The sequence below is a fragment of the Pezoporus occidentalis genome, unplaced genomic scaffold (genome assembly GCF_034315485.1).
Source record: "Pezoporus occidentalis ecotype Australia unplaced genomic scaffold, CSIRO_AGI_Poc_V1 ctg380, whole genome shotgun sequence".
Taxonomy (NCBI): Eukaryota; Metazoa; Chordata; class Aves; order Psittaciformes; family Psittacidae; genus Pezoporus; species Pezoporus occidentalis.
The window spans coordinates 151,765-174,291 of record NW_026915703.1 but is presented as its reverse complement, the minus strand read 5'-3'; the positions used below and the strand labels follow the sequence as shown (position 1 = coordinate 174,291).

At 59.9% G+C, this 22,527-nt stretch overlaps 4 protein-coding genes across 4 annotated transcripts; 2 read left to right on the top strand and 2 right to left on the bottom strand.

The window, feature by feature from the left end:
- Positions 1-68: 68 nt before the first annotated feature.
- LOC134170588 (claudin-3-like) lies at positions 69-1,272 on the bottom strand. The gene has a single exon (XM_062632083.1). The coding sequence runs from the start codon at positions 1,103-1,105 to the stop codon at positions 461-463; it is 645 nt and encodes a 214-aa protein (XP_062488067.1). The 5' UTR covers positions 1,106-1,272; the 3' UTR covers positions 69-460.
- A 5,937-nt stretch (positions 1,273-7,209) lies between these two features.
- On the top strand, positions 7,210-9,027 carry LOC134170585 (claudin-4-like). The gene has a single exon (XM_062632077.1). The coding sequence runs from the start codon at positions 7,573-7,575 to the stop codon at positions 8,200-8,202; it is 630 nt and encodes a 209-aa protein (XP_062488061.1). The 5' UTR covers positions 7,210-7,572; the 3' UTR covers positions 8,203-9,027.
- On the top strand, positions 8,431-12,198 carry LOC134170583 (claudin-4-like). The gene is made up of 2 exons (XM_062632076.1): positions 8,431-8,556; positions 11,358-12,198. The coding sequence occupies exon 2, from the start codon at positions 11,364-11,366 to the stop codon at positions 12,006-12,008; it is 645 nt and encodes a 214-aa protein (XP_062488060.1). The 5' UTR covers positions 8,431-8,556; positions 11,358-11,363; the 3' UTR covers positions 12,009-12,198.
- A 279-nt stretch (positions 12,199-12,477) lies between these two features.
- On the bottom strand, positions 12,478-14,884 carry METTL27 (methyltransferase like 27). Its single transcript, XM_062632075.1, has 5 exons — positions 14,754-14,884; positions 14,540-14,668; positions 14,334-14,469; positions 14,169-14,261; positions 12,478-13,780 (listed from the first exon to the last, which is right to left on the bottom strand). Exons 1-5 carry the CDS (start codon positions 14,859-14,861, stop codon positions 13,542-13,544), a joined length of 705 nt encoding a protein of 234 aa, XP_062488059.1. The 5' UTR covers positions 14,862-14,884; the 3' UTR covers positions 12,478-13,541.
- Positions 14,885-22,527: the final 7,643 nt, after the last annotated feature.

Below are 22,527 nucleotides of genomic sequence, written 5' to 3'. Positions count from 1 at the left end.
ACTGGATCCCGGTCCCCCTCCCGCACCAGGTGGGATCTTACCCCCTCACTCCCCAAGGATACTCGGGCTACCAAAACAGGACACGTTTATTGACAAATGTAACCGGTACAGAACAACACGTAACAGGGACAGACGGTGCCCGGACGGCAGCAGTAAGGGGGGGAGGGATACCAAGGGGGGGGGGGGGTGTGAGAGCACCGTTCCCATCCCTATCCCCATCCCTATCATGTCCCGTAGGTGTGGGCAGGGGCACACCGGGCGCCACTCTTCCCGCCGACCCGAAACTGCCTCTTGTTTAACCGAAACCGTCTCTATTTACACAGCCCGGCCCTGACCCCGCGGCCGTCCCCGTCCCCTCCTTCGTGCCCCCCCCTCCTGGTGCCTCTGTTTCCTGTCCCCACGGAGGGTGATGAGGGTCCCGGGGAGGGGGGTGGGGAATTTAGGGGGGTCCCGAGGGGTCTCAGACATAGTTCCTCTTGTCGTAGCTGGTGACAGCAGAGCGCGGGGCGGAGTAGGCCACCTTGCCGGTGGTGTACCTGTCGTCTTTGGGGGGGCAGGAGCAGCACAGCAGGGACCCCCCCAGCAGCAAGAGGGCAGAGGCTGCCCAGCCCACGTAGAGTGAGGCTCCCAGCTCCCGCTTCTGCGCGTCAAGCACCAATGGGTTGTAGAAATCCCGAATGATGGTGTTGGCCGACCAGGAGGCAGGGATGAGAGTCATGATGCCGGAGAGGATGAATATGACGCCGGAGGCGATGGTGATCTTGGCTTTGGTGCTCTCATCCTCTACGCAGCGGGTGCACTGGGCGCCTACAATAGCCACCAATAAACCGAGGACCGCCAAGACGATGGCCACCACCAGGAGGGCGCGGGCAGCTTGCAGGTCCTGCGGCAGGGCGAGCATGGAGTCGTACACCTTGCACTGCATCTGCCCCGTGCTCTGCACCACGCAGTTCATCCACAGCCCTTCCCAGATGATCTGGGCCGTCACAATGTTGTTGCCGATGAAGGCCGTCACCCTCCACATGGGCAGCGCACAGCAGATGATGCTGCACAACCAACCCAGCACTGACAAGGCCACACCGCTGATCTCCAAAGCCATCGACATGGTGGATGGTTTTGCTGCCGTGCGCCGGGCGATGGCGGAGGAGAACCCACGGACCGAAACCGCACTGCTCTCCGGTTGCTGCTTGCGGTGGGAGATCAGCTTACACCTGGGTGCACCTGCACTTATACAGGCTGGCGGGGCCAGCTCCAGCGCCCGCCCCGGGTGGGGTTTCACTGCTGGACGCTCCTCTCCTGCTTCTCCGTCATCGTCACCATCACCTGCGTGTCCCACACCCTCCCCTTTGTTTGCAGAGATGGCGCCAGGTTATACTGGAGAAAGGCGGGAGGGGGGGCAGAGACGCCACCAGCCACAGCTATCCCCCTGGTTTCAGGGCGATGGCACTGCTCATTCCGACCCTCTGAAACCCCTTCCTTAGGGATCTAGAAATCCCTCAGCTTTGCCATTCCCCCCTTCCCCAAGGAGGTACTGGTGGGTCATGGTTTGGTGTATTTCTGGGGCTTTCTTATCAGTGCTCACGTTTAATAGCATGGCTGTGCAAAGTGCAACCTCTTTGCCTTTCAGCACAGGAGCACCCATGGGTGCTTCTTGTCAAGGCAGGGTGGGAGCTGGAGGGCGTCCCCCCTGCCCAGCCCCCCTCCAGCTCCCACCCTGCCTTGGCAGGGAGTGCTGGTGGGAATCCCCAGGCAGATGATAAATATCTTTACTCATCCTGCTCACATCTCATGGGCTTGAAGGAAGCTGATAAAGCATGTAACTGCCCCGGCAGCGTCACCCCGAGCAGGAAGGGAATCAAAACCCACAGGGCAGGTGCAGGCAAGGCTGCCGTAGTCACGCTCCAAACATGGCTCAGGGGTGCATGTGTGTCCCCCCTCAACTGCCCCCTCCCCCCCAGTCTTGCGTGTTGGTGGCAGTTGTGGTATTCCCAACACCCCCTGCCCCCAAGGAATGTGGTTGCTGGACATGGGCTTGTTCCTGCCTGCACTAAAATCTCCCCTACAACTTATTAACTACTCAAGAGCATGGTGGGATCCTGGCAGCCCTCTCTTCTCAGGCACCGATGGGAGAGCCCCACATCTGCTTGCCTGTATCCCACAGCAATCCACAGCCAGGGGGCTTGGCTTTGGATGCCCCACAGAGCCTTAAAATCCCATATCTGGCTGGGTCAGCTGTTGTCACCCCATGTTACCCGAGCACCCTGTATTCATCCCCTTCCAAAAACCTGTATCTGACTTACACCAGTATCTGACTTACACCATCCTGTGATTCCATGTCCAGTCAGGTTAGCCTCTGCCACCCCATGGCAACCCAAAACCATCCTTTGTCTGGCCAGGTGGGCTTCTGCCACCTGTTTGTACCCTGATCACCTTCCAAGGGCACCTGAAGTCCCACCCCAGCCAGCCAGGGCTGGTGGCTGTGGGGGTACCCATATGTGCTGCTGAAGTAGAGCCCATGCAAGCAGCACCCAAGGGCCTTGTGCCCTTGTTACTGGGGGCATGCTGGGGGTCCTGGCCCTTGGGGGGCACCTTGGGGTGCCCATGATGCTGGTGCTGCCAGAAGGTGATGGTGGGTATATCAGCTCCATCACCCCCAAAACTGAGTGTGGTCTGAAGTGGCCGAGGGCTGCCAGGTCTGCAGGCAGGAGTGTGGGCAGCAGCCCCAGGGTGCGAGTTGTGCGCAGGTGCAACCCCCCCCCCCCCCAACCACACACACACACACACACACACACACACACACACAACACACACACACACACACACACCCTCTGCCGGCGGGGACACCTCAACACACAGACACACAGACAGGTGAACAGGCGCACGGCGGCGGTACGAGTGTACACACGCGCACCCCATGGTGCGCACACAGTACACCAGCACATGTCCCCAACCGCTGCATGGACATGCACGGCTGCAGGGTTGGGGGGCAATGGGGATACCCCAGGCAGGAGTGTGTGGTAGGGGGGCATACTGCAGGTAGGGCTGTGGGGCAATGGGATACCCCAGACAGGGCTGTGGGGCAGGGGGCAATACCGGTGGGTACTGCTGTGGAGCAGGGGAAGAGGGGAATACCACAGGCAGGTGCATGGGGCAGTGGGGATACCCCTGGGGTAGGGGCTACTTGCGCAGGGATGGGATGAGAAAGGGCGGGCAGCCCCCTACCCTGCAATCAGAGCCCCACACGCCGCGTCCTGGCTCTGGCATCCCAAATTGCCCAAACTACAGACTGCATCTGCCTGGGGCAGTGGCTGTCACCTGACTCACAGCTGAGGAAGGGGCAAATCACCCTCTTTCGGGGTGCCGGCACCGGCACGCTTTAGCTTGCATTCTTGTGGCTAGGAAACCTGCCTGCCGGTTTTTACTGACAGCAGTGGATCGAGGCCAGCATCCCTGCAGGGGTCCTGGAGCATCCCCATCCCTCCTGCTGCAGTATCCCCCACCCCAGTGAAGCCCCTCTGCTTTTCTCCCACAGCTGGGAGGGGGTGGGGAGTTTCACCCGCAGCAGGTCCCCCAGCATGGGGACAAGGTGGGGTGACTGCATGAGAACAGGTTTGACCCTCATGATGTGGTGACCTTGGATGAAGCTCAGACCCAAGGATCACAGGAGCATCACTGGTTTGGTGGACCTGTGCTGTGGGAAGGACACAGGCACTGACGGGGGAAGACACCTCAGTGCAGGCACCCCCCTGTCCCCACCGTGTACCCAGCACCCCAGCGTGAGCTGGAGGTGACAGCAGAAACTGCCCCGGGCACTGTGGGGCTGCGTCCTGCTCACGTGCACCCAGAATCCGCACAGGGTTTGGGGTGTTCCCACTCCCCTGTGGTCTGGGCAGTGACGGCGTGTTGCCCCTGGGGAGCAGGGCAGGGGCGGTAAGTGCTGCCTTGGCTGCTTATATTTCAGGCGTGGGGCGGCTGCTGGCTCTGCCCCAGCCAGGGCACACAAGCAGCCCATTGTTGAAGCCCCTTTGGCGGCAGCGAGGAGCAGGTAAGGCGACTCCAACCATCAATGGTGTCTCTGTCTGCTGGCACGGTGGGGATGGAGCTGAGGGTTGTGGGGGCTGTGATCCGGCGGGATGTGGCAGGGGGGTGGCTTCTAGCCCATGATATGCTGGGTTACCTGGAACCTCAGTGTGCCGGGGGCCTCTCCACCCCTATGGCTTCGGATCATTGCCACAGCATCGCGCTTCTTCCGAGCATCGCCTGCAGGGGAACCCCCATGGCACTGCTCGCATCCCCTGTCCTGAGCCACGGCCATTGTCCCCCCCATCCCTTTGACAACCACTGTGGCAGCACTCGGGTGTATTTTTTTGCCATTCAGAGCCACTTGTTGCTCAGCAAATTGGGCTGGGCTCTGATTTTCGAAGTGACTTCAGGTTGAAGGTCCCGTCTCTTGCAGCAGCATCCTCCCAGGGACCCCACAGCTCCTGCTGCACAGCTCCTCTCCTGCCCCGCTGATAAGACTTTGCTTTCCCATAGTGGGAAACAACCTGACTCCACAGATTTGAGCTGGTCAGGGGGGTTATGTTTGGCAAGGACTATTTTTTGGGAACATTGAGTCTCTGGGCTGCAGGTAAATAATCCCCAGCTGCTGGCAGAGGGGGAGGGGTGGTGGCCGTGCCTCACTCGGCCCATGTGAAGCCCAAGATCCTGGCGGATTGCTGCTGGTGAGCGTCAACTGCCTTTTCGGGACCTCAAGGTAGCCGGGGCAGAGAATCCATGCGTGCGTGCTGGGGAGTGAGTGGCTCTCGGCAAAGCACAGGTCTGAGCCAGAGCTGTGCATAGGTGAGGTGGGAATGTCCCCTGCGTCCTGGGTGGGGATGTCCCCAAGCCTATTGGCAGAGGATTTGTGCCCCAGAACCCTCTCCCTGTGGGGCATCCTCTGCCCTGAGCAAGATGAGGGTGGTGCAGCCTCTGCTGTGCTCCCAGTGATGCTGGGTTTAATGCCACCTCCCTGGCTGGGGATGGCCTCCCTGCCCAGCCATGGGGCTGCAGCATGTCCCCATCCCAGTGAAGCAGAGCCCATCAGTGGAAGGCGTTTCTTGGCCACAAAGGGCTGGTGGCCGATGTGCCATGACAGGAACTCTGTTGTCGCTAAACCCATTAGTGTGCAGTGGAGCAGGGATGGGAGCTCAGAACTCCTTCATCCTACAAATCCTGCTGGATTTGGGGCAGGGTGGGCATCCAGATGGGTGCTGGGGTAGGCCCTGTGTAGCAAAGGCTTGGTATGGGATGAGCACTCCGTTCTGGGGTGTAGGAGATCCCTTCTGAGCAGGCGGCTGTAGTCCATCAGAACACGTGCCTGTGCCGTGTCTCCTTGCAGGTGCCGCTGGACAAAGCTGGGGTGAATGTCCTGCATGATGCACCAGGCACGAGCAGCCGGGATGGGGCTGTGGGGCTGGTGCCCATGCAGTGATGGCCCCAATGGCTCTGTGGTGCCTGGTGCCACCAGTGCTGCATCCTCTGGTTCAGTGGGTGCTGGGAACAAGGTGCTGGTGCTGGGATGGGATGCTGCCCCAAGGGTTGGCTGTTGCCTCTGTCCCCCTCCAGGCCTGCGTCCATCTGTCCTGCTGGTGATGTGGGGCTGGCTGTGCTGCCTGGTGAGTGCATCACCAGGGGACGTGGGGAAAGGAATGGGGACTGTTTCTGGGTGGCAGACGCCAGTTTGAATATATGTCACGTTCTGGCTTTAATTACAGTAATGGGATGTTGAAGGGCCCTGCTGGCGCCTGCCCTGGCTCTGAGGGGGAGCAGGAGCAGCTCAGACCTTTGATGCCCTGCATGCGGGGAAGTCCCTGTCCCCACCTTGCTATTTGTCCCCAGCCCAGAGGCATGTCCCCATGTGCCTGTGGGGACATGGCCCATGCACGCTGCACATACACGAGGGCCCGTGCCTCTTCAGCCCAAAATAATGTGGTGGTTATGGCAGTGCTGGGAGGTGAAAGCCATGCTCAGCCTCAGGCCCTGACAGGAGTGCTCTGGAGCCTGCATATTAAAAGGAGCCCTTGACCACGAGGCTCCGGCCCTGGGGTGAGAATGCTGGAATGCAAGCAATGCAGGTGCTCCAGAAGGACAGATGGATGGAGCATCCCAGTGTGGCCTGGTGCCTGGGTGGCTGCTTCAGCACAGGTCAGGCAGGATGCTGCCTCGTCCCCATGAGTCAGGGTCTGCAGTGAGACCCGAGTGTCCCCGAGTGCCTGAGCTATGCTGTGCCTGCTCCCACTGCGCTGGGCACTGGCATCCTCACAGCACTGCAGTGCATGGACCACCTGGCTCATCCCGCTGGGGCACATTGCCCAGGGACATCCTGGTGTGAGCAGCAGCAGCTGCAAATAGCACAGCAAGTGGATCCTATCAGTAACGCCAGTGCTCAGGTAAACCGAGATAATCTCAGGCCCTCTTATCTTTTCCAGAGGCCCAGGGTTAAGCTGGGCTGGTGAAACATCAGCACAACCTAGCCAGCGGGTATGGCTGGTTGTACCCAAATGTACCAACACAACTGGGTGCCCCATCCCTGGCAGTGTTCAGGGGCAGGTTGGACACAGGGGCTTGGAGCAAGCTGCTCTATTGGAAGATGTCCCTGCCCATGGCAGGGGGTTGTAGCTGGATGAGATTTAAGGTCCCTTCCAAACCAGACCATTCCACCTTAAAGCCACCTCTGTCCCCTGCAGGCCTGACCCTTATGGCTGGCTGGCAGCCCAGGCAGCGCAGGCAGGGGGGTGCTGCAGCCCTGCCACCGTGGGTGTGTGAACGCCGGCTGGGCAGCGCAGCACGAGGTGGGATGTGTTCTGGGGTCTGGCCCCCCATGGCCCAGGACAGCGCTGCCTCTCCTCTGCGGGAAGCTGGCAGCTGCTCCAACCGGTTTGTGGGTCTGGGTGGTGACACCTCCTGCCCGAGGCCTGACGGAGGGCTGGGAAGCACTGGTGCAGGCGCCAAGCAACAAACAAGAGCTGCTTGTGTCCTGCCTGGGCATGGAGCCCGGCAGTGGGGCCTCGACAGCGTGCTGCTCCCTGGCACGGGGCTATGGGGGGCCAGAGATGGGATTGCTGCTGGAGCAGCTGCCCCATGAGCTGGGAGGAAACTGAGGCACAAAAGCATGAAGAGACCCTATCCAAGTGATGGGGCAGGAGGGGCTGGCAGTGATGTCAGAGACATCCTGGTGCCTGGACACCAGCGTTTCTCCTTCAGCATCCCAGGCTGAGCCCTGGTGGCTGCCCTTGGCATCTCCTGCCCACCCGTGGGCAGCAGTGGGACATGTTCCCCTGCCTGGGTGGCCTGATCCCAGTCCCTGGCATCCTCCTCCGCCAGAGCAGCCGGGATATTAAGTGTCATTGCTGCAGGGAGAAATGCAAGTAGAGGAATCCTGGGAAACTGGTTTTACCCCTCTGTCCGGTGCCGGCGGCAGGACGGCGGCAGTGGTGGTGCTCCTCCCTCGGCAAAGGCATATAATACCTGCCGTGGTCCCACAGCCGGCACTGCGCTGTGGGAGGCGGCCAGTGGTGCAGGCAGCAAGTGATGGCCTCCATGGGGCTGCAGGTGCTGGGCATTGCCCTCTCCGTCATCGGCTGGTTGGCCTCCATCCTCTGCTGTGCGCTGCCCATGTGGCGGGAGACAGCCTTCATCGGCAACAACATTGTGGTAGCCCAGATCATCTGGGAAGGGCTGTGGATGAGCTGCGTGGTGCAGAGCACGGGACAGATGCAGTGCAAGGTCTATGACTCCATGCTGGCGCTGCCGCAGGACCTGCAAGCCGCCCGTGCCATGGTGGTGGTGTCTATCATCTTGGCCATACTGGGCACCCTGCTCGCCATCACCGGTGGCAAGTGCACCAACTGCGTGGAGGACGACACCGCCAAAGCCAGGGTCATGGTCCTCTCTGGCATCATATTCATCATATCCGGCATCCTCATCCTCATCCCCATCTCTTGGTCAGCCAACAGCATCATCCAGGACTTCTACAACCCACTGGTCACCAACTCACAGAAGCGGGACCTGGGGTCGTCCCTCTACGTGGGCTGGGCAGCCTCCGCACTGCTGCTGCTGAGTGGGGGGGTCCTCTGCTGCTCCTGCCCGCCCCGTGGAGAGAAGCCCTACTCTGCCAAGTTTACAGCCGCCCGCTCGCTGCCAACCAGCAACTATGTCTAGGAGCTGCTGCGCCTGCCTGGACCCGCCGAGTTGCACCAGGGAGCTGGGACCCTCCTGGCCGGGCTGGGGACTGGCGGGGAGCCGCGCCGCTGTGAGGACGGGCAGACAGAGCTGCCTTTGTTCCACGGGGGATTGAAGCTGGTTCTTTAATCTCAGTTGAGTCGGGGAACAAGGAGATTCTGCCCTGGTTGCCCACCCCGGTGGGGGTCCCACTCCCCACACAGCGCCCAGCGCGGCATCTTCTCCAAGGCATCACCCGATCCCCTCCCTGGAGCATCTCCCGGTATCGGGGTGTGCCGCGTGGTGACGCAGCTCCCGGGGCCAGTCCTGCAGGTGGCACAGGACTCTCAATGGGTAAAACCTCCCCTGGGATGCGTCCCTCGTGGTGGGGTGGCGGTGATGGTGGGACGAAACCTGTCCCAGTGGTCATGGGGACATGGCGGCTCTGCAAACCCCGGCAGGGTTTTGAGGGGCAGCAGGGGCTCTCTCCTGCCAGTACCCTGCGTCGTGACTGACCTACTTTTAGGGCTTGCAGTGGCTCTACTGATGGGATTCTCGCAGCAGCTCCCTGGGGTGGGAGCATTATTATCCTGGGAGTGGGAAGGCAGTGGCTGGGCTGGGAGAACCAGTCAGGGAGTGGAGCAGGGCTTTGCACCCGCACAGAGTGGGAAGACTCCCCAGCCCAGTCCTGTGGGGTGCACCCAGCCCCTTGGTCCCGCTTGGCATTCCCCAAGTGGGGTGCTCGGGCCAGGCGTGGGTGGCTCATGGTGCTCCCCGTCCCTGCTGCCCTCCATCCCTTCCCACATTAAACGGTAGCTCCTCAGACCTCACTGTGCTTCGTTTTCTTTACCCTCTCCAAACCCGCCTTGGTGACAGTGACACAGATCCCCATCCCTCTGAGATCCCCAAATCCGCTCCCTGGAGCCTCCCACAGTGCTGACCCCTGCTCCAGCCCTGCCATCACCCACTGCTCCCCTCCTCACGTCAATGGGTGCCTCTGCAGCACAATGCTGTGGTGGTGCCGGTTGCGGCTGACACATGCTTGTCCCAGCAGGATCCTCCCGCCGAGCAGGAAGGTGATGGGTGCTGGTGAGGGTGGATTGGGAAGCACTGGCCCTTGGGCCATCCAACAGCCCTGGCTGGGAGCACCCCGGGGCCGGCGTGGGCAACGCTGACTGTTTTGCTTATCTCACTTCCAGCATGGCAAGCTGTGCTGGGGTGCAGGCTTGGGAACATCTTCCTTCTGCACTGGGGCATGTTGGGATGTGGGGCGATGTTGGCTGCCTGGCTCTGGGCATCTCATCTGGGTGCGGGAGCTAGAGGACTCCCAGCTTCCCCATCCCTGGAATGGGAATGGTGCTGGTGGCTGGGTGGAAATGTCAGTGTGATGCTCCTGCGAGCATCCCTGCCAGGACCCAGAGGGACAGTGCTTGACCTGCTGCTGCAGGCAGGCATGAACCCCATTTTGGGTGTCTCTTGTGGTCCAGGGTCCTGCTGGCTGGGGAAGGATGCCTGGGATGGCTTCCTGTCATCCTGGCCCCCTGGCCTGCCTGGAGGCTGGTCTCCCTTTCCTGGGGAGAGTGACTTTAGTTTTGGTCCAAAAGGGCTTTTGTGGACCAGCAGAGGCAAAGTCCCTGGGTATCCATCAGGATGCCAAGGGATGGAAGGCGCTGGGGAAGGAGCGGTGCTGCAATAAGGAAGGAGATGTGGGAGAAACTGAAGCTGGGATCAGAGAAAGGAGGGTGAAACCTGCCATGCGTGCCAGAGGGTGTGCCAGGCTCGGCCGATACCCCACTGCTGCTTGGGGGTCATAAAAACTCTGCTGGCTGCAGCCACCAGGTGTGGGTGCGAGCACCCATGGGCGCAGGGTGCAATTTGCCCCATGGCAGCACTGGGCTCTGCTCCATGTGGGACTGTACAGAGATTTGGGCTGAGCCACGGTACACGGTGCCTGCGTGTGACTGTGCTGGAGCTATTGTTGTGTCCAATGTATCCCCCCTTCCCATAGCGCCACCCCTCTTACAGGGGTGATGCCTGCATGACCCTCGGCTCTGCAGCCTCTTCCTGGGGCTCTTGGTGCTGCTCCTGGTATAAAGGATTCAGGTATCGCTGAAAGTGCTGAGCACCACAGCCAGGCTCAGAGGCAGGCCTGACCTCTGACCCATTTCCAGCACCCCAGAGAGGAAATCCCAGGTCCAAAGGGTGCTGCAGCGTGGCTGCCAAGGGCAAAGCAAAACCTGCCCCTGAACAGGGAGCAGATGGTGTTGCAGTGAGGGCAGGGGCTGCCTGTGGCCCCCAGCGTGATGCTCACAGAGTCATACAACCACAGACTGGTTTGGGTAGGAAGGGACCTTAAAGCTCATCCAGCTCCAACCCCTGCCACGGGCAGGGACACCTTCCACCAGAGCAGCTTGCTCCAAGTCCCTGTGTCCAACCTGGCCTTGAACACTGCCAGGGATGGGGCAGGCACAGCTTCTCTGGGCACCCTGTGCCAGCGCCTCAGCACCCTCACAGGGAAGAGCTTCTTCATAATGTCTACTTTTATGTAATGTACCATGTCCTTGTCATGGCCAAGAAGGCTGAATCACCAGTGGTGGAGCAGGGCAGGGGCTGTGCATAACAGGATATGGGGTTAGAGCATGCCAGGATGGACACAATGAGCCCATCATTCCGCTCCCTGGAAGCCATCCCTTCCCTGACACCAGCCATGCACTTGTCCTGGCAGGGATGGGGCAATGGCAAAGGACTGCCCTGAGCTGCGGGGATATTGTGTGGGCTCCATGACACATGGGGGCTCCTGCATCTTGGCCTCCTCAGGACCTGAGTGCTTACTGCCACAGGTGTCCTCATATTGACCTGCAGCAACATCCCATGGTGTCCTCATGCCATCCTGCCCCATGCCGTGGTGTCCCCAGGCAGGTCAACATGACCTGCCATCAATCCCTCATGCTTTCCTGCAGCAATTCCCCATGCCATGGTGTCCCCAGGCAGGTCAACATGGCCTGCCATCAATCCCTCATGCCACACACATCCCCATGCTGGTCTTCAGCTGTTCCCATGCAGATGGGTACAGGATGCACCCAGCAGGACACCCCCTCTCTTTGGGAAGCCCCTGACTGTGGCCATGCAAGTGATGGCTGTGGCTGTCCCCACAGGTGCTGATGGCAACGGTGACGATGCAGTTGGCTGGGCTGATGCTGGCTGTGCTGGGCTGGCTCGGCTCCATCCTCACTTGCGCACTGCCCATGTGGAAGGTGACGGCTTTCATCGGCTCCAACATCGTGGTGGCCCAGGTCTTCTGGGAAGGGCTGTGGATGAACTGCGTGTATGAAAGCACGGGGCAGTTGCAGTGCAAGGGCTACGATTCCCTCCTGGAGCTCACCTCCGACCTGCAAGCGGCTCGCGCCTTGGTGGTCACCTCCATATTCGTGGCCTTCTTTGCCTTCCTCACCTCCATCTCGGGAGCGGACTGCACCCGCTGCGTGGATGACAAGAACACCAAGACCAAGATCTCTGTGGTGGCAGGTGCCACCTTTGTCCTGGCCAGCATCCTGCTCCTCATCCCTATCTCCTGGTCTGCCAACAGCATTGTCAGCAACTTCTATAACCCCATGGTGCCTGAGGCCCTCAAGAGGGAGTTGGGAGCTGCCCTCTACATTGGCTGGGCTTCCAGTGCCCTGCAGCTCTTTGGTGGGGGCATCCTGTGCTGTGCAGGACCCCCATCCCAGCAGGACCCCTACCAGAAGAAGTACAGAGCCGTGAAAACCTGCACCCCGATGGGCTATGCCATGAAAGACTATGTGTGAGCCACCGCACCTGGGTACCTGCCCAAGGGACAGCACCACCATCCCCATCCTGCATAGACACCCCAGCCCCTGCCCATGCGCTGCCTCCTCCTACCCATCCCCATGCTGCTGCACCCCCAGCACAGTCCTTCCCATGGATGCCCTTCCCTGGCTTGCAGGGGCTGTGCTTTCCAAGGGCAATAAACATCTTGGTGCCACTGAGGCTGCCTGGGCTGGTTCTGAAGCAGTGCAATGCGGGGAGGACATGACAACAGTCAGGCAGAGCGCTCCCTGCATGCTCCCAGCAGGGAAACTGAAGCAGGGAGAGGGTGCTGAGAGCCAAAAGGGGTATGGAGGGACACCAGGCTCCCAGAGCTCCATCCTTTTGGCCCTTGGAGACTGGGAGGGGACCTCAGGGAAAGGCCAACCCCTGCCTCCCCGGCTCATGGCTGCCCTCCCCACAGCCCCATTGCTCCAGGAAAAATGTGCAGTGGCAGACAAGGGGTTTATTAAACAGCCAAGTGCAGGGATGGGGACAGCCACAACACCCAGCTGCCCAGGGGACAGTGCTGGGGACAAAGAGGGGGGAGAGGGAAGCAGGGCAGCTACCCATGAAGGGGACCCCAAGATCTGGTCGGGGTGGGGTGGGCAATGTGGAGGAATGACAAGAGCCATGGGCAGCATGAGTTTGGGAGGTTGAGATGCTCTGGGTGGGAGATGGGGATAGATACAGGCACAAGAGCTTGTGAGGGGAAGGAAGTAACCTGTTCCCCAGGGCCATGGGAACCGGACGAGCAAGAACAGGTCTGGAGGAACAGACAAGGGAAAAAAGAAATATCCCATCAAGAGATTTGGGTAAAAATCTTCCCAAGGGAGCAGTGGAGGAGGAAGAGTGGAAGCAGCATGGTGAGGGGCTTGGGAAACAGGCTGGGCAGGAGATGCTGGGCGGCTCCTCAAGTCCCTTACAGCCTTATTTCCCACCCAGATCATTAACTACAAAGCTGTAGGAAAATGAGAAACTTAAGCAACTGCTGTAGGATGAAAGGCCGTTGTGGCACTTTGAAAAGTTCTCTGGCTGGGTGTTGTCTTGGCACAGCAGCTCCTGGTCTGGGTGTGGAGTTCTCCTGGGTGCTGGATTAACTCCTGGGGGTACAAGTATGGGAAACCACAGGACCCTCCTCCAGCAGTCCCCAGGTAAAGACCACGGGGGTCTGGGGTGGGGAAGATTAAGAAGAATCCAGATTTTGACCATGAGGGCTGAGAGGTGGACATGTAGGAGAAGACATCCCGAACTGGAGATGGTTCTGGACAGCCAGGTGGGTCTGTGAGACATCATGGTGTGGGGGACAGCACCTGAATGTCAGAGCCCAGGAGACCCTCCCCATGTTGAAAAGCAGGCAAGGTCCCCAGGGCCCAGACCTCCGGGGGAAGGAGCCAGGGAAGGAAATGCAGGGACTCCCCAAAACCGCTGTCACCCCACAGCAGCTGCCCTGCTCCAGGACTGGGTTTCACAAGGGGCCAAGTGCTCACCCCCAGCTCAGAGGCCGTTGGCTCTCAACCCTCCTCGAGGGGGGGCACGGGGCATTTCCGATAGACGTAGACCACACCGGAGATGTAGCCGGTGCCCTGGGTGCTCTCCTCCTCGGAGGTGGCCTTCTCCCAGCGCTCCACCTCCTGCACCAGCACCTTCTGCCAGGCTCCCTGCCTCTCCAGCTCCTCCAGCACCGCCTCCAGCTCTGCCTTGTATCGCAGGTTCGAGGGGTTGCTCCTGGTTGTCAGGCAGAGAAAGCCTCCTGCAGAGAGAGGGGACGGGTGACTGACGCTGACGCCGGGTGTTCCCTGCTGGGTATGGCTCCCCTCGGAAAGGGGGAGCACGGGGAGGCAGCGAGACCCTGCCAGGCCTGCGGGCAGGGGACAGGCAGGACGCCAGGCCTGAGCCTAGGCTGCTGTGCCCAGGAGTGCCATCTCCGCCTCCTGCTGCGTCCCCCTGCCAGCAGGCAGGACCAGGGTGCCACTGCAAGTTCCTGCCTGTACCCTGCCGCAGGGACAAGGCCACGTCCTGGATGCACGTCCTGGCTGCGCAGGGGGGCCAGCACCCAGCAGGGGACCAGGATCCACCGGGACTCGTGTCCCTGTCGTGGGGTCCCGGCGGGGAGAGGACAACGGGGGACACCCCCTCACCCGGCTTGGTGACACGCAACAGCTCCGGCACGGCCGCGCTCGGCACCTGCCCCTCGCCCAGGGCCCCCACAACAGTCACGGCGTCGTAGTGCTCTGGGGGGACAAGCGTGGATCACCGGGGGGACCCTCCGGGGCAGCCCGTCCCCACCGGTGCCGTCCCGTTACCTGCGGGTGCAGGCAGGGGCTCCCTGCCCAGGACGCACTGCCGCAGCTCCTGGTAGAGCCCCGTGCTCCGCGCCCGCTCCAGCATCCCCGAGCTGCCGTCCACCCCGTGCAGGCATCGGAAGCCGCGGCGGTGGAGCTGCGGTGACAGACGGCTCCGTTATCTCCCATCGCCGCGCCGCCCTCCCCATCCCCATCCCGGCCGGTACCTCCCGCGCTACAAGCCCGGTGCCACAGGCCACGTCGAGCAGTCGCGCCTCTGCGGGCGGCGCGGGGAAGGCGAAGGCGAGCGAAGCGGCGGCCAGGTGCGGCGCCCGGTACTCCAGAGCCGCCACATCCTGCGGGACACGGCTGTCAGAGGCGCCGGGGAGGGGAGGGGAGGGGAGCGGAGCGAAGCATCCTCCCGGCCCTCCGGCGCGGTACCTGCTCGTAGCAGGCGGCCCAGCCGTCGTACAGCCGCAAGCACTCGGCCAGCCCCACGCCGCCGTGCACCGCAGCCACCCGCTCCCGCACCGCCGCCGGCAGCCGCATCCCGCGCGCGTCACACGCCCCGCGAGCCCCATTGGCCGCCTGACCCCGCCCTCAGCACACCATTGGCTCCGCTGCCCCGCCCGCCGCTTCCGCAACCTCTTCCGTGCCGGATACGCCCCCCGCTCTCTATTGGCTCCGTGTACCCGCCCCGGCCACGCCCCTCAGCGCCCCTTTGGCCGTTAGAGGGAGCGGCGGACCTGGCGCGACCAAGTGCGCAGGGGGTCCGCAGAGTGTCCCAAGGGGGACAGCACCAGTGCCCCGGGGGTGACAGCACCAGTGCCCCGGGGTGACAGCACCAGTGCCCCGGGGTGAGAGCACCAGTGCCCGGGGTGACAGCACCGAGTGCCCCGGGGGTGACAGCACCAGTGCCCCGGGGTGACAGCACCGAGTGCCCGGGGGTGACAGCACCAGTGCCCGGGGGTGACAGCACCAGTGCCCCGGGGTGACAGCACCGAGTGCCCCGGGGTGACAGCACCAGTGCCCCGGGGTGACAGCACCAGTGCCCGGGGGTGACAGCACCAGTGCCCCGGGGTGACAGCACCAGTGCCCGGGGGTGACAGCACCAGTGCCCCGGGGTGACAGCACCAGTGCCCTAGGGGTGACAACACCGAGTGTCCCAAGGTGGATTGAGTGCACCAGGGGATGTGCTGGTGTCCTGGGGGTATCACCAAGTGCACTGGGGGATGATCGAGTGTTTGTGATTATGGCACCGAGTGCGCCATGGCCACCACCTGCTCCCTGAAGTGTCATCTGGCCCTGTCCCATCCCACTGTTGCTCAAGTCCTGCTGCTCTGTCATGGGTGGGGGTCACTGCTGTCCCGGGCAGGGTCACTGCTCCCTGGTGCTGTGCTGTCACCTCTGTGCTCCCATCCGTGTCTTCTCTCAGACCCTCACCTGGTGCTGAGTGGTGACTGAGCTCTTCTGCCACCACTTGGACAATCCTGTCCCGCCATGTGTGAAGGTGACATCATGACACTGAGCAGCTTTCCAGCCCCTGGGGAGGAGGGCACCCACCACTGGTCCTTCATGTCCTGCTGCATCTATCCAGCTCCAGCCTCCCAAGGTGCTCCCGTGGGTGCTTGTCCTGTGCTGCCCCCTGCGCAGGGAGAAGATGTAAGGTCAGACAGAGGACAGCAGTGTGGACCATGGGCTGGGAAGGCAGAGGAACATCTTGGTTAGATCAAGTTTGAGTTCTGCTCATGGGAAGGAGGACAAGAAATGTCAGTGAGTGCCAACATGATGCATGAGGAAGTGGTAAGATATCTTCTCTGGGTCATCCTGTAGAATGCCTGATCTAGGTGCCCAGAATTCACAACATGCTGTATCCAGATGATTAAGAGGAGACGTTTGTTAGCTGTGGGGCAGACAACATGCCCGCTGGAAGTGCCTCCATGGGAGGCCGCACACTCACTGCTGGGTGAGTCTCTGCCACATTGGGAGTCACTTTTCTGCTAAATCAACCGTTGATATTCATAGTGGAGGACGAGGGACAAACTCTGGTGTGGGGGACTCCCCTCAGCTGCTATAACCCATCACTTGGTTTTTGGCTTCTTCCAGGAGTGAAGCAGCCAAACCTGGCTCATCAACGACAGGAAGAAAACGGGTGACCTGAAGGAGCCGGCGGCTGCCGAGGCCGCTCCGGTGGCTCTCGCCACCTCTTCGGGCAGCTCGTTGCTGCTCCTCTGCTGTCCCCTACCGCTGCCGCTTCACTGCCACAAGTCCCGCGGGGACCGGTCCACGGCCCCGTGTGGGCGGGCGCTGCCCCGGGCCCGGCAGTGCTAGCCGGGGCCTCGAGAGGGAGCCCTCCTCCCGCGCCTCCGCGTACCACCGCCGGGACCACGGCGCGCCCCCGCGCCACCCTCGGCGCCATGCGAGCATGGCTCGGGGGGCGGCAGGGGAGATGCGAGGGGCTGCGGCGGGGGGTCGGACTCGCGGAAGCAGGGACCCTCCCCGCATGCCGAGGACACACGGGGGACTCCCGGACGGTGCCTGTGGCACAGCTCCTGCCACCTTCATGGGCACTTTGTCCCCTCTGCAGCTGCAGGCACTCAGGATCCGGCCCCCCGAGCTTCGGGGCATCCCCTTCTCTGACATCGCGGTGACCACCAGGCGGCTGGGTTGGGCCTCTGGTAATGGCTTTCAGACTCCCAGGATGGTTTCTACCACTAATTGAAGTCCGAACTTCATTCACAAATGAATAATAAAATAGAGGCAGGATACACGGCCAGCAACCCCCTGCCTGGGCTCCACTGCCCATCAGGCTGCCCCTGGGTCGTGCCTTCCCCTAGCCTCAATTTGCACATACCCAGTCCCAGGTAAGCTGGTGCTTTTCCAAACATCACCTTCCCCGGGCTGGCTCAGCCGTTCAGTGCACAGCTGTGCAAACAGCTTCGCCCCATGTCACAGCAGCTTTGGGCTGGCTTGGAACCAGCGCTGGCCAGCCTGGGTTTGGAGCGTCCCCTGAGGATGCAGGGCAGGGCATTGTGGACCCCTGCAAGGGCTGGCAGCAGGTTGCGGCAGGTTGGAGCTTCCCTGTGGCCAGTGCCAGTGCTGAGGCTGGACTTTATCCTGGCATGTGGCCCTGCTCCTGCTCGGGCATGTGCCATCCTGCTGCCATGGTGCAGTTTCTTGGGGTGCTTTGTCCCGTACCTGGGGGCAGCGGGTCTGGCTGTGCCCTGGCTGTGCTGGCTGTGTGGGGTGCATTGCCATGTCTTGCTGGGACCCTGGAGCTGGGCCAGTGTCACCGCTCTGATGGGGTGTCCCCATTAACACTCACCAGAGGTGGAAAGGCAGTTTAGGCAGGTCTCTTGCCCTCGAACCTGCCACTCAGCTGGGACAGGTGATGGGAAACACCAGGTCTGAGGTGAGTTTGCGTCCTCTGTGGGGCCAAGCATCTCCAGGTTGGGCTCTGCCAGCTCTAGCAATGTTGTCTGCCTTCTCCCCTGCCTGCGGACCCACATCCCAGCCATGATGGACCCCTGAGGAAGATGTGGGGTGGCAGTCGGTGCACCTGGCATGTGTGGTTGTGCTTGCATTACTCAGGGCTTGTGCAGGGCACCCCTAGCCTTCAGGGTGGGACTAATGCTGCTGCTGGGCAAACCAATGCTTGTTTTGGATATTAGGAGCAATTCCTTCCCTAGAGGGTGCTCAGGCATTGGAACATGCTGCGCAAGGCAGTGGTGGAATCACTGTCCCTGGAAGTGTTCACATACCTTGTAGACGAGGCCCTCAGTGCCATGGGTTAGTGGCCTTGGCAGTGCTGCAAAGTGGTTGGACTTGATGAGATTAAGGGTCTTTTCCAACCTGGTTGACTGTGATTCTATGATTCTGTGGAGGGAAGCCCTTAAGGCTCTTCATTCAGGAGCCACAGGATGCTGGGTCCCGTGATCTTGTGTGCCCCAGAGACTTGCTGGGTTGCCCATGCAGCCACCCATGAGCCCGGTGGCATCACTTGCGATGGACAGCAGGTTCCAAGCAAGACCACAGAGGGAGGCATGTGCATGAGGCTTTCATTTTTGTGGGCACCCTGACATGTCCAGGTGGTTTGAGATGATATCCATCGCACATACACCCTGCATCCTGGGCCATCAGCATCAGTGATGGCTCTGCTTGTGGGGTGAGGGATGGGATGTGGATGGAGGCTGCAATGGCCATCCTTGTTAGCTCCTTGTGTGAGTCCAACTCCTGCTCCGAGCAGCTCCTGATGGCATCGGCTGCTGGGAGCTCACAGGAGCCATAGAGGCACCAGCCCTAGCCCAGTTGCTCCCCTGCCAGGGCTGCCTTGGCACCCACATCCATCCCTGGAGTTTATGGAGCAATCAGACCCCTTCAGCTTGTACTTTGCCAGCCCTCCCAGGTGCCTCCCACCTGCCTCTCTCATCCCAGCACCACAGCCTGGTGCATCACCCTGCCCTGGAGATGCTCTGCCCCGCACAGCCCCTTGGGACAAAGGGCCTGGAGGGTCCTGGGTACCACGGTGACCAAAAGACCCCCCTAGAGTAGCACATGCAGAGCTCAGCTTCTGCATGTAGCCTTCAGACATGACAACTGGGTGGGAAGAAAATATTCGCACCCATGGGTACTCAGAGCCCGGCACTTGGGTGTTTTCCAGTCCCTTGGTCCGGCGATGGGGTGGACATTTTCGCTGGGGTCAGGCAGGGGGACAGATGCTTGACAGTTTGGGTTCTGGCAGCTCCTGGCTCAGGGGACCACAGGATCTCACCACTGACTTCCCTGCTTTGCCCCTGTATCTCAGGAAGTGACTGCCACCTCCTGGGAAGCACCAGGCACAGGCTGGATGAGATCCAGGGGCTGGAAGTGGGAGTCAATAAAGTTCAGCTCAGTAACAAGGTGCAAACTTTCGCTGAAGCAGGATTTAATGAGAGGATTAGTGGCCATAAATAAACAAAGGATTTCTTGTGACTTGTAAGGGATGACTCAGTGCTTTTGGTGGGGCTGGCTGTAGCCCAAGCACACAGCATGGTGAGCCCTATTGAGTCTATTGAGGTCCATCTTGATGATCCTGAAGCACTTGGGGCATTTGGTGAGGTCAAGCCACCTCAGCTCTGCTTGCACCAGTACTTAGGTGGTATTTGAGTATCTGAATCTTAAAAAGAACTCTGTAATTCCCTCCACCAGCACTCAGCTCTACAGATACTCAGGAAGGAGGATGAACTGCTGCACCCAATTGCCCCTATTTATTTTATCCCCAGGCTCTTGCATTATCTCCTGGAGCCAAGGCAGGGGGGGTCTGTGAATCCCAGATCTGCTGTGAGCCCAGAAGCTCATCTTTGGTAGGAGGGCCAAGGATCCCTTGGTCGCTTCACCCCCTGCCCATCCTGCCCAATGAGGATTGTGGGGCTACTTTGGGGAGTGGAGCCAAATAGTCAGACCATTATTTTTTCTTGTACTGGGCTGAACCGGAGCTGAACTTTACCAATTCCAACTGGAACGAAGTCACAACGCACGGACCACGTATCACAGCCAGGACAAGCATGCAGAGAAAATAAAGAAGTGTCTTTTATCCTGGATCGACCACCAGAGAGCAATGGGCTGAGAAATTTTGGATGATGGTGACCATGGACTGAGAGCTTGTCTGTCCTAGAGCTTGGTGACACGTTCTCTCATGGTTGAAACGATGTCAACCAGACACTCCTGGATGTGGAGTTTTGCCCTCCCTTTGCTGAAGGATCTCAGGTTTGGAGGGGTTTGCTGCAGGATTGCAACTTTGGATTTCCTGGCTTGGGCTTCTCTCCAGTCCATGCTGATCCAAATGACCTGGTTAGGCAGTTTAGTGGTGGGTCTATCCTAACTTACAGTTGCAGCTGGAAAAGGATGTGCAATTAATGTCTTGGAAAAGGAAGGAAGGAGAGCAGTAAAATGAAGTCTATGGACAGAGAACCACTATGTAATAACTCCTGGGGCAGCACAGCTGTCTGGTCCTTTAGAAACAGCTTTAAGGGAGAGGCTAGGAATCTGGCAAAGTGGAAATCCCTGCAATTATCTGAACAAGGAGGAGGGGGCCAGACAGTGGAAACAGCATTGAATCATTAGAGACAAGGTAACATGAGTGCATGGGCAGATGCACTGCTGCTGGAGATAGCCCATGCATTCCAAGGCTCTGCAGGGAAGGTGAAGGTGGTCCCTGGTGGTCCCAGTGGTCCTGGGGAGGTGTGACCACGGCTCTGGGATGGCTGGTTGGTTACTTTCCTCTTCTGCTTAGGCGTTGTTTGGGGGGCGCAGCTGGCACCATGGTGGCAGGACTGAGGGCTCAGGCTGGGCTGGGCTGGAGCTCTGGGCAAAGGGCCTTGGGATAAAGCCCATATTCTCAGATGCTGGATGGTGGGCTTTTGTCTTAAAGCACTCTGAACACTAAATCCACGCCTGTGGATTACCTTTGAGAACAAGCAAAGTAGGAGCTCACATGGGTTCAAAGAGTGGGTTCAGCTCAAGTTCATGGAAGAAAAATCCACCAGGGATTATCACACAGAAAGGCTCAGCTCTGGCTCAGGAGGTCCATGAACTGATGTAAGCTGGGAAAGCATGTGAGGATGTGTCACCCTGTGTGGGTCCTGTGCTTCTGCTCTTCACCTCCACTGGTGATGTATAGGAAAACACAGTGACTTGGGGCACAGCACTGTTCTTTCTCTATGAACGAGCCTCCTTCTGCAGCCAGGGACAAGGCACGTGGAAACCCCCATGGCTGATCCTTGGCTGCAGGAAGGCATTTGATACTGTTTCACATTGAATCACCCAGGACTATTATGACCTCTGTGCAGATGTGGCTCCCAAAGAGCAAGCCTCAACACCCTGTGAATGAAGACCATGCATCTGTGGACTTCACAGCCCTTTGAGAAGCCTTGAAGGACCAACTCGGAGCTCAGAATAGTCCTCATGTGTGAAAGAAATGATCCTCCAAAAATATTAACCCCATGACCCACCTCATTAAGGGAGATGCTATAAAGGGAACTCCCAGACAAGAAGATGCAGCTGGGCTGCTCGTGCTGGAAAGGAGGAGAGCTGGAGAACGGCATTGGGAAGGACCTGCTCTGATCGGCCTCATCAAGTGAAGGGCAATTGCTCTTCTGGCAGGATTTAAATCTGGGAGTCAAGATGACAACCAGGAAGTACCAGTGTCAGAGGACACTCATGTGCCCAAAGCCCTAGGGGTATGTCTCCAGGTTTGTCCTATCCCTGCTTTTGAGGGTTGGTCTCTCACAGCTCACTTGGCATCACATGCTTGGCCAAGCCAGAGACAGCCCTCCCCTTTCAGAACAACTACTGGTGTCTGCTCTCTGCTGCAGCTGTCCTGCCAGGAGGCTCAGACAGGGACGTCAACCCTTGGTGTCACAGCCAAGTGACCCTCACCAGGTCTGGTTGCAAACAGTGAGTCTCAGTCGGGCCTTGGAGAAGGATGTCTGGCCTGGAGTGCACCATGGGGTGCTCAGGACTGCTGAGCTTCATGTGCCTCAGCTCTGACATAAACCATGGCAGAGCTGGGTGGAAGAGACCTCAGGAGGTCCCTAGTCCAAACTCTACTACTGCCAGCACCAGAGACCAGCCTGACACCAGGCTCTGTGCTGGGGCTTGGTGGGCTGTGGTCAGCAGGAGCAGTGAACTATGGCAGTGCCCTAGCTCCTGGCTGGGACAGGAAGGAGCACAAGGGCAGCTCCTGGTTTGAACCTCTCTCTGACAGTCCCCATGGGTTCCAGAGGAGCCAGGTCCCTTCCTGGGGTGTGGGTCAGCAGATAAACCAGATGCTGGGGACGTGTCTGAGCCTGGCCCCAGGGTGGGAATGTGGCTGGGCTCCGTGTGCTTCCTTGCAGCTTGCTAGAGAGCTGAGCTTCCTTGCTGGGTGGATGGAGCCCGGTGCTTCACCTCAAGCCACCCAGCACATGCTGGCTGCTCACCACTGATTCCCAAAGTGTTGGCCATACATGGGGGTCCTTGCTGTGACCCATTCCCCCCCACTGTCAGGCATGCAGATACACACAGAGCTTGCAGGCTGTGCTCAGCACAGATGCGCTGAGTGATGCCAAATCTGTTTCTTGGCCCCTGGTTCCTTGACCATCTCGCCAGGTACGGAACTATCCCAGCTATTTCCTGCTGTACTAAAAAAAAAAATAAAAATTAAGTAACACAATCCTGTTTGATATAAATACACACT

What these genes read in the sequence shown, in the direction of transcription:
- LOC134170588 (XM_062632083.1), bottom strand. Translation starts at nt 1,105, where the DNA reads ATGTCGATGGCTTTGGAGATCAGCGGTGTGGCCTTGTCAGTGCTGGGT.
- LOC134170585 (XM_062632077.1), top strand. Translation starts at nt 7,573, where the DNA reads ATGGCCTCCATGGGGCTGCAGGTGCTGGGCATTGCCCTCTCCGTCATC.
- LOC134170583 (XM_062632076.1), top strand. Translation starts at nt 11,364, where the DNA reads ATGGCAACGGTGACGATGCAGTTGGCTGGGCTGATGCTGGCTGTGCTG.
- METTL27 (XM_062632075.1), bottom strand. Translation starts at nt 14,861, where the DNA reads ATGCGGCTGCCGGCGGCGGTGCGGGAGCGGGTGGCTGCGGTGCACGGC. An exon ending in GGGCCGCCTGCTACGAGCAG is followed by an intron (nt 14,669 to 14,753) that starts GTACCGCGCCGG and finishes CGTGTCCCGCAG; the next exon opens with GATGTGGCGGCTCTGGAGTA. An exon ending in GTTGCGTGTCACCAAGCCGG is followed by an intron (nt 13,781 to 14,168) that starts GTGAGGGGGTGT and finishes CTCTCTCTGCAG; the next exon opens with GAGGCTTTCTCTGCCTGACA.